Source organism: Oncorhynchus mykiss, chromosome 21 (assembly GCF_057628025.1).
Source record: "Oncorhynchus mykiss isolate SJ-2025 chromosome 21, ASM5762802v1, whole genome shotgun sequence".
Lineage (NCBI taxonomy): Eukaryota > Metazoa > Chordata > Actinopteri > Salmoniformes > Salmonidae > Oncorhynchus > Oncorhynchus mykiss.
The window spans coordinates 55139541-55150000 of record NC_143042.1 but is presented as its reverse complement, the minus strand read 5'-3'; the positions used below and the strand labels follow the sequence as shown (position 1 = coordinate 55150000).

At 45.3% G+C, this 10460-nt stretch overlaps 1 protein-coding gene across 1 annotated transcript in view; it reads left to right on the top strand.

Annotated features, from left to right (window-relative positions):
- Positions 1-6496, top strand: part of tkfc (triokinase/FMN cyclase) — a 28362-nt gene extending 21866 nt beyond the window's left edge. Inside the window, 2 exon segments of the mRNA XM_090213331.1 lie at positions 531-623; positions 5811-6496. Of these exon segments, the coding sequence (XP_090069457.1) occupies positions 531-623; positions 5811-5969 (252 nt within the window). The 3' untranslated portion in view covers positions 5970-6496.
- The last annotated feature ends 3964 nt before the right edge of the window (positions 6497-10460 follow it).

The following is a 10460-nucleotide window of genomic DNA, read 5'->3' as shown; positions in this document are numbered from 1 at the left end:
AGGGGGGGGGTATGGTAAATAGAAGAGCGGGGATATGGTAAATAGAAGAGGGGGGAGGATATGGTAAATAGAAGAGGGGGGAGGATATGGTAAATAGAAGAGGGGGGGAGGATATGGTAAATAGAAGAGGGGGGGGGTATGGTAAATAGAAGAGGGGGGGTATGGTAAATAGAAGAGGGGGGGGTATGGTAAATAGAAGAGCGGGGGGTATGGTAAATAGAAGAGGGGGGAGGATATGGTAAATAGAAGAGGGGGGAGGATATGGTAAATAGAAGAGGGGGGGATATGGTAAATAGAAGAGGGGGGATATGGTAAATAGAAGAGGGGGGGGTATGGTAAATAGAAGAGCGGGGGGTATGGTAAATAGAAGAGGGGGGAGGATATGGTAAATAGAAGAGGGGGGGATATGGTAAATAGAAGAGGGGGGATATGGTAAATAGAAGAGGGGGGGGGATATGCTGCTATGTTACTATGATTGGGCTTACTTTTACAAAAATATACAAAAAAAATATCTCAACTCTCTTGTCCAGTTGGATGCTCTGTGTCCAGCAGTGGAGGAACTGAGGAGACTGACAACATCGCCACCTGGTGGTCACATGGCCATTCTGCAGGCTGCTGTGGAGGTACAGTACACTTCACCTTAAATCTATCTCTTCAATTCCACCATGTTGATGTGATGGCTGTACTTAAAATCTATCTCTTCAATTCCACCATGTTGATGTGATGGCTGTACTTAAAATCTATCTCTTCAATTCCACCATGTTGATGTGATGGCTGTACTTAAAATCTATCTCTTCAATTCCACCATGTTGCGTAGACAACCTGAAGTACTGCAGGATTTTATCCCAACTAGGCGCCACACCTGACGAACCGAGCTAATTGATCAGTTCGGTGATTGCCTAAATTCAACACACCTGGGGCCTAAATGTAGCGATCATGCGTAGGCACAGATCTATGAGTTAACCATACTTGGGCTCATTACCATGCAAAGTGTGAAATGGATAAATATCAACGTTGGCTTGAGAGTGTGTGTACATGCACACAGTGCCAAGTGAATTTTTGAGAGTAATAAATTAAATTAGTAAGTAAAAATTTGTTATATTATATTGTAGTTCCATTGGGACTTCATGCAGAATAGTACAGCAAATTGGTCTCCCGAGTGGCGCAGCGGTCTAATGCACTGCATCGCAATGCTTGAGGCGTCACTACAGACCCAGGTTCGATCCCAGGCTGTGCCACAGCCGGGCCATGACCGGGAAAACCATGAGGCGGCGCACAATTGGCCCAGCGTCGTCCGGGTTAGGGGAGGGTTTGGCCCAGCGTCGTCCGTGTTAGGGGAGGGTTTGGCCCAGCATCGTCCGGGTTAGGGGAGGGTTTGGCCCAGCGTCGTCCGTGTTATGGGAGGGTTTGGCCGGCCGGGATTTCCTTGTCCCATCGCGCTCTAGCGACTCCTTGTGGCGGGCCGGGCGCCTGCAAGCTGACCTCGTCACCAGCTAGAATGTGTTTCCTCCGACACTTTGTTGCGGCTGGCTTCCGGGTCAAGCACGCAGCAGTACGGCTTCGCTGGGTAAAGTGGGTAAAATTACAAAACAACGACAAAGTAAATTGTTAAATTATGTGTGAAAGGTAAACCATTGTGTAAGACTATAAAATACTGAGATGATACACACCTGGGGCCTAAATGTATCGATCATGCGTAGGCACAGATCTATGAGTTAACCATACTTGGGCTCATTACCATGCAAAGTGTGAAATGGATCCATATCAACGTTGGCTTGAGAGTGTGTGTACATGCACACAGTGCCAAGTGAATTTTTGAATTTTTGAGAGTAATAAATTAAATTAGTAAGTAAAAATTTGTTATATTATATTGTAATATATATTGTAATATATATTATATTGTAGTTCCATCCAAGATGGCTGACCTGCTCTGTTGGAAGATTTGAAACACTGCATTTAGCAGAGTGTGTTTTTAGAGACAGGTGCGTCTTTTTTTTTTTACAGAAAGTACAGATTGGCTCATCAAATATCGTTTTCCAAGGTAAAGATTTAAGACTCACGTTAAAAGGGCAAACGCTATTCCCGGAACACATCCTGCGTTTTTTGGCAACGGGCACTTTTTAGCATGAGCTTGCCGATCGGCATCTCACGGCCCCTCGACGAGCCAATGTTTCGGGCTGCAATCATCAGCTAAACGAACAGTAACAAGTAGTTTCGCACAACCGGTTGAAGTCAAGAGGGCTTTCTTTGCCGTGATGTCGTCAATGGGTTCCCAAATACCAACAGAGCAGTAGACAGCCCCCACATCGCCATAAAAGCACCATCCCCAAAACTATTTATTTATTCTTCACTGAACAAAAAATATAAACGCAACATGTAAAGTGTTGGTCCCATGTTTCATGAGCTGAAATAAAACATCCCAGAAATGTTTCAGATGCACAAAAAGCACATTTCTCTTTAATGTTGTTCACAACTTTGTTTACATCCCTGTTAGTGAGCATTTCTCCTTCACCACGATAATCCATCCACCTGACAGGTGTGGCATTTCAAGAAGATGATTAAACAGCATGATCATTACACAGGTGCACCTTGTGCTGGGGGACAATAAAAGGCCACTCCAAAATGTGCAGTTCGGTCACACATCACAATGTCACAGATGTCTCAAGTTTTGAGGGTGCGTGCGATTGGTATGCTGACTGCAGGAATGTCCACCAGAGCTGTTTCCAGAGAATTGAATGTTCATTTATTGACCATATGCCACCTCTGTCATTTTTAGAGAATTTGGCACTACGTCCAACCACAGGCCACGTGTACGGCATTGTGTGGGCAAGTGGTTTGCTGATGTCAATGTTGTGGACAGTGTCCCATGGTGTCGGTGGGATTATGGTATGGGGCAGGCATAAGCTACGAACACAATTGCATTTTATCAATGGCAATTTGAATGCACAGAAATCCTGTGATGAGATCCATTTGGTTATTAAGATATCTGTGACCAACAGATGCATATTTGTATTCCCAGTCATGTAAAAATCCATAGATTAGGGCCTAATTTATTTTAATTGACTGATTTTCCTCATATGACTCATATTTGCCACTGAGGGGATTTGGGATAGGTGTGTTTTGGGTCAAAATTAATTGCATTGGTTTTGCAACCAGTCTGCCTTCCTGGTGTGAGCCAAGTGCACCGAGCAAAAGCCCACAGCGAAGTCGGCTCAAAACAAATTGTGACGTAATTAAGCACTTGGACTATTTAGGAGGATTTTATCACATGCGAAAGTGATCGCTTTTAATAAAAACGCTTTATATGCCTTCCCAATGACAACTGGTTTAAAAATGTGGACATTTATTTTATGGAAAAGAGGCGTATGTTTCCGGACGATTCACTATTGCTGCCTTGTTGACAACATGACACGAATGGCGCAGATTACTGTTCCATTTGGAACGGGGCTCCTCCCTCACCGCGTTTCCCCGGTTACGTCACAGGCCATAGACCGGTGTAACCAGGGTTCAGATGAATAGAACTCCCCCAGTAGTTGAATATCCACTGCTCAAATAAACCAGTATTATGAACCGAGTGGCTATTGGCCACTGATTGGTTAGGTCAGTACAGTAATATGAACTGATTGGCTGTTGGCCACTGATTGGTTAGGTCAGTACAGTAATATGAACTGATTGGCTGTTGGCCACTGATTGGTTAGGTCAGTACAGTAATATGAACTGATTGGCTGTTGGCCACTGATTGGTTAGGTCAGTACAGTAATATGAACTGATTGGCTGTTGGCCACTGATTGGTTAGGTCAGTACAGTATTATGAACCGACTGGCTGTTGGCCACTGATTGGTTAGGTCAGTACAGTAATATGAACTGATTGGCTGTTGGCCACTGATTGGTTAGGTCAGTACAGTAATATGAACCGACTGGCTGTTGGTCACTGATTGGTTAGGTCAGTACAGTATTATGAACCGACTGGCTGTTGGCCACTGATTGGTTAGGTCAGTACAGTATTATGAACCCGACTGGCTGTTGGCCACTGATTGGTTAGGTCAGTACAGTATTATGAACCGACTGGCTGTTGGCCACTGATTGGTTAGGTCAGTACAGTATTATGAACCGACTGGCTGTTGGCCACTGATTGGTTAGGTCAGTACAGTATTATCTCACAGGACGGTTTCTATTGGCTAGGTCAGTACAGTATTATGAACCGACTGGCTGTTGGCCACTGATTGGTTAGGTCAGTACAGTATTATGAACCGACTGGCTGTTGGCCACTGATTGGTTAGGTCAGTACAGTATTATGAACCGACTGGCTGTTGGCCACTGATTGGTTAGGTCAGTATAGTATAATGAACCCGAGTGGCTGTTGGCCACTGATTGGTTAGGTCAGTACAGTATTATGAACCGACTGGCTGTTGGCCACTGATTGGTTAGGTCAGTACAGTATTATGAACCGACTGGCTGTTGGCCACTGATTGGTTAGGTCAGTACAGTATTATGAACCGACTGGCTGTTGGCCACTGATTGGTTAGGTCAGTACAGTATTATGAACCGACTGGCTGTTGGCCACTGATTGGTTAGGTCAGTACAGTATTATCTCACAGGACGGTTTCTATTGGCTAGGTCAGAACAGTAAAATGCCCGCCTAAAGCAACACGAATTGTCCTAATGGTATTTTCTTTGTGTCTACAGGGCCTTCAGAAAGTATTCTCACCCCTTGATTTTTTTTCCATATTTTGTTGTTTAAAAGTGGGATTAAAATGGATATAATGAATTGTCATTTTTATTAGTTTTCTTTTGGGATTCTACCTGTGCTGAGTTACATTCCATTTTAGTTTTTAATCTGAATAAGTTCCCCAGTCTTTAATGATTACAAGTCTCTGGTGAAAAGCAGACTGAACCAGATTGTCCTCTAGGATTTTAGCTGTGCTTAGGTTCATTCCGTTTATTTTTTATCCCCCCCCCCCAAAAAACTCCCTGAGTGATTACAATCATACCCATAACATGATGCAGCCACCACTATGTTTGAACATAGGAAGAGTGGTTGTAGGCTATTTCATGGTACGACGTTGTGTATATTCCCCACAGGATTTAAAGGATTTTGACCATATCGTTAGTTAGGGGTGTTGCGAGTAGCCAAGGTCGAGCACTGAGACCGAACAATTGGTATTTATCTCCTACCGGTATTTATCTCCTATCGGTATTTATCTCCTATCGGTATTTATCTCCTATCGGTATTTATCTCCTATCGGTATTTATCTCCTATCGGTATTTATCTCCTACCGGTATTTATCTCCTATCGGTATTTATCTCCTACCGGTATTTATCTCCTATCGGTATTTATCTCCTATCGGTATTTATCTCCTACCGGTATTTATCTCCTATCGGTATTTATCTCGTACTCGTGTGCGTATGATGCTTGTAGGATTGTTTGATAAATCATAATTTTTCTACGTGTACGAACACTCAATTCCATTCATAAGTAGTATTTTACAATAGTTTCTACACGATATTGATAAATATGAGGGCCAGTGGCCCTCCAGAACCAGGGTTATCTACCCCCTGATGTAAATCTTTATTTTTTTTCCTTAGTTCTTTCAGATCAGCAATCACTGAATAGGACGGGGTTGGTGTTTAATATCCTGTCTCTCTCTGTCTCTCTCTGTCTCTGTCTCTGTCTCTGTTTCTCTCTGTCTCTGTCTCTCTCTCTGTCTCTCTCTCTGTCTCTGTCTCTCTCTGTCTCTCTCTGTATCTCTCTCTGTCTCTGTCTCTCTCTCTCTCTCTCTATCTCTCTCTCTCTCTGTCTGTCTCTCTAGAAAGCTGAACTGGGGGCGGAGTCTACCCGTGACCTCACAGCCAGGGCGGGGAGAGCAAGCTACATCGCCACAGTACACGTGACCCTTCCTGACCCTGGTGCCGTGGCGATAGCTGCCATCTTGAGAGCAGTGTTCGAAGCCCTGGGAGGACAGAAGTGATGACGGAGGGACGGACGGATGTTGTTGTTGTTGTCGTCATCATTACAGCTGTTATACATGGTGATCTGTTTGAAAATGTGATATTATATGATAATGTGAAAAGCAAGATATGGTGCCATCAAATCATATTATCCATGACGTAGAATCATGAATCTGACAATGGATGATTTCATAATGTAAATCTGATAACTATGGAGTCTTAACCAGTGAATCATAGCAATGAGGAGTCTTATAACCAGTGAATCATAGCAATGAGGAATGAAATGGCAAGCGACGCTGTGAGTCTAAAGTGTTGCCCAGCAACAGCCCCAAAACATCACTGCTCTAGAGGAGATCTGCATGGAGGAATGGGCCAAAATACCAGCAACAGTGTGTGAAAACCTTGTGAAGACTTACAGAAAACGTTTAACCTCTGTCATTGCCAACAAAGGGTATATAACAAAGTATTGAGAAACTTTTGTTATTGACCAAATACTTATTTTCCACTATAATTTGCAAATTAATTAATTAAAAATCCTACAATGTGATTTTCTGGATTTTTTCTCATTTTGACTGTCATAGTTGAAGTGTACCTATGATGAAAATTACAGGCCTCTCTCATCTTTTTAAGTGGGAGAACTTGCACAATTGGTGGCTAACTAAATACTTTTTTGCCCCACTGTATATATGTCTGTTATCATTCTGATCAGAATGCAGTGCTTTTGTTTCAAGGAAAAGGTCCTGTTCTCTCATCTGCCCTCCAGAGGTCCTCGTTGAGCCATGGTAGAGAGGTTTTCCCGTCTCAGTTTACGTTGACATTTCCTAGTAAAAGAGGTATCCACTTTTGTCAAATGTTCCGTATCCAGACTCTTTGAGTCTTCATTGCTTAACAGATCAGACCCGTGAATTTCACTTATAGCTGCACCGTAGTTACTCTGCTCACTTTTTCAGGATTTTTATTTTTTTTGCACCTTAAATGAATTAATACATTATTATATTAAAGCATTAATACGGTTCTTAAATCTCTTTTTAGTGCTCTTTCTAACCACCAATGTAACATTGTGGTCAGATATTAGTAAGTTACTGGACTTAGTTATTCGTTCAGGTCTGTTAGTAAACACCAGATCAATTTGAGTCGGGGGGGGGGGGGGGGGGGGGGGGTGACTGTGTTACTCTGGTTGGACCTTGTATTATTTGAGTCAGGTTGAAATAATCGTACCCTGGGACGTTTGGTACCCTGGGCCGTTTGGTACCCTGGGACGTTTGGTACCCTGGGACGTTTGGTACCCTGGGACGTTTGGTACCCTGGGACGTTTGGTACCCTGGGACGTTTGGTACCCTGGGACGTTTGGTACCCTGGGACGTTTGGTACCCTGGGCCGTTTGGTACCCTGGGACGTTTGGTACCCTGGGACGTTTGGTACCCTGGGACGTTTGGTACCCTGGGACGTTTGGTACCCTGGGACGTTTGGTACCCTGGGCCGTTTGGTACCCTGGGCCGCTTGGTACCCTGGGCCGTTTGGTACCCTGGGCCGTTTGGTAACCTGGGCCGTTTGGTACCCTGGGCCGTTTGGTAACCTGGGCCGCTTGGTACCCTGGGCCGTTTGGTAACCTGGGCCGCTTGGTACCCTGGGCCGTTTGGTACCCTGGGCCGTTTGGTACCCTGGGACGTTTGGTACCCTGGGACGTTTGGTACCCTGGGACGTTTGGTACCCTGGGACGTTTGGTACCCTGGGCCGTTTGGTACCCTGGGCCGCTTGGTACCCTGGGCCGTTTGGTACCCTGGGCCGTTTGGTACCCTGGGCCGTTTGGTACCCTGGGCCGTTTGGTAACCTGGGCCGTTTGGTACCCTGGGCCGTTTGGTACCCTGGGCCGCTTGGTACCCTGGGCCGTTTGGTACCCTGGGCCGTTTGGTAACCTGGGCCGCTTGGTACCCTGGGCCGTTTGGTACCCTGGGCCGTTTGGTAACCTGGGCCGCTTGGTACCCTGGGCCGTTTGGTAACCTGGGCCGCTTGGTACCCTGGGCCGTTTGGTACCCTGGGCCGTTTGGTAACCTGGGCCGTTTGGTACCCTGGGCCGTTTGGTAACCTGGGCCGCTTGGTACCCTGGGCCGTTTGGTAACCTGGGCCGCTTGGTACCCTGGGCCGTTTGGTACCCTGGGCCGTTTGGTAACCTGGGCCGCTTGGTACCCTGGGCCGCTTGGTACCCTGGGCCGCTTGGTACCCTGGGCCGTTTGGTAACCTGGGCCGCTTGGTACCCTGGGCCGCTTGGTACCCTGGGCCGCTTGGTACCCTGGGCCGTTTGGTAACCTGGGCCGCTTGGTACCCTGGGCCGTTTGGTACCCTGGGCCGTTTGGTAACCTGGGCCGTTTGGTACCCTGGGCCGCTGGGTAACCTGGGCCGTTTGGTACCCTGGGCCGCTTGGGTGTTTGGTTGATTCCGGATTGTATGAATGAAGGCCGCCTTCTTTTCTGTTCAGCAGAGAGTTCCTTCGAGGTCCCTAATTAACCAGAGAGTTGCACTGCCCTCGAGGTCCCTAATTAACCAGAGAGTTGCACTGCCCTCGAGGTCCCTAATTAACCTGAGAGTTGCACGTATCATCATCTGGTCATATCATCTGCTGATCATATCATCTGCTGGTCATATCATCTGCTGATCATATCATCTGCTGGTCATATCATCTGCTGATCGTATCATCTGGTCATATCATCTGCTGATCGTATCATCTGGTCATATCATCTGCTGGTCGTATCATCTGCTGGTCATATCATCTGGTCATATCATCTGCTGATCATATCATCTGCTGATCGTATCATCTGGTCATATCATCTGCTGATCGTATCATCTGGTCATATCATCTGCTGGTCATATCATCTGCTGATCGTATCATCTGGTCGTATCATCTGCTGGTCATATCATCTGGTCATATCATCTGCTGATCATATCATCTGCTGATCGTATCATCTGGTCATATCATCTGCTGGTCGTATCATCTGGTCATATCATCTGCTGGTCGTATCATCTGCTGATCATATCATCTGCTGATCATATCATCTGCTGATCATATCATCTGCTGATCATATCATCTGATCGTATCATCTGCTGATCGTATCATCTGCTGATCGTATCATCTGCTGATCATATCATCTGCTGATCGTATCATCTGCTGGTCATATCATCTGCTGATCGTATCATCTGCTGATCGTATCATCTGCTGATCGTATCATCTGCTGATCGTATCATCTGCTGATCATATCATCTGCTGATCATATCATCTGATCGTATCATCTGCTGATCGTATCATCTGCTGATCATATCATCTGCTGATCGTATCATCTGCTGATCGTATCATCTGCTGATCGTATCATCTGCTGATCGTATCATCTGCTGATCATATCATCTGCTGATCATATCATCTGATCGTATCATCTGCTGATCGTATCATCTGCTGGTCATATCATCTGCTGATCGTATCATCTGCTGGTCATATCATCTGCTGATCGTATCATCTGCTGGTCATATCATCTGCTGATCGTATCATCTGCTGATCGTATCATCTGCTGATCGTATCATCTGCTGATCGTATCATCTGCTGATCGTATCATCTGCTGATCGTATCATCTGCTGGTCATATCATCTGCTGATCGTATCATCTGCTGGTCATATCATCTGCTGATCGTATCATCTGCTGGTCATATCATCTGCTGATCGTATCATCTGCTGATCGTATCATCTGCTGATCGTATCATCTGCTGATCGTATCATCTGCTGATCGTATCATCTGCTGATCGTATCATCTGCTGATCATATCATCTGCTGATCGTATCATCTGCTGATCATATCATCTGCTGATCGTATCATCTGCTGATCATATCATCTGCTGATCGTATCATCTGCTGATCGTATCATCTGCTGATCGTATCATCTGCTGATCGTATCATCTGCTGATCATATCATCTGCTGATCGTATCATCTGCTGATCATATCATCTGCTGATCGTATCATCTGCTGATCGTATCATCTGCTGATCATATCATCTGCTGATCGTATCATCTGCTGATCATATCATCTGCTGATCATATCATCTGCTGATCGTATCATCTGCTGATTCCGGTAGTTCTTTAATTGTAACTTGAATTGAGTTCTGGCCAGCCGTGAACGTGACTTCAAACTGAACAGATTATTCTCTTTGAACACAACATGTTATTCCTCCAATCAGAAGCTTTGCTTCTTTACTGAGAAGATATACACACGCCAGAGTTCATGTACTCCCTGTACTAACCTCAAGTGGTTTGGGTTAGTTTCCTGTAGAGCTCCTCCTCTTAAATGGGGTTGGCTATGGCCTCCTCCTTTTGTCAGGATTTCTCTCTCCGTGATAAAAAGAGGTAAAAACAGTTTCCTTTGGGGATTTTCCACCCACAGCCTTGCTCCAGTTCTCATTTTCCTTGACATCATCATTTTTTTTGGGCACCACTGGAAATAGCCACAACTACAGCAGCCATTTTAATTGTAGT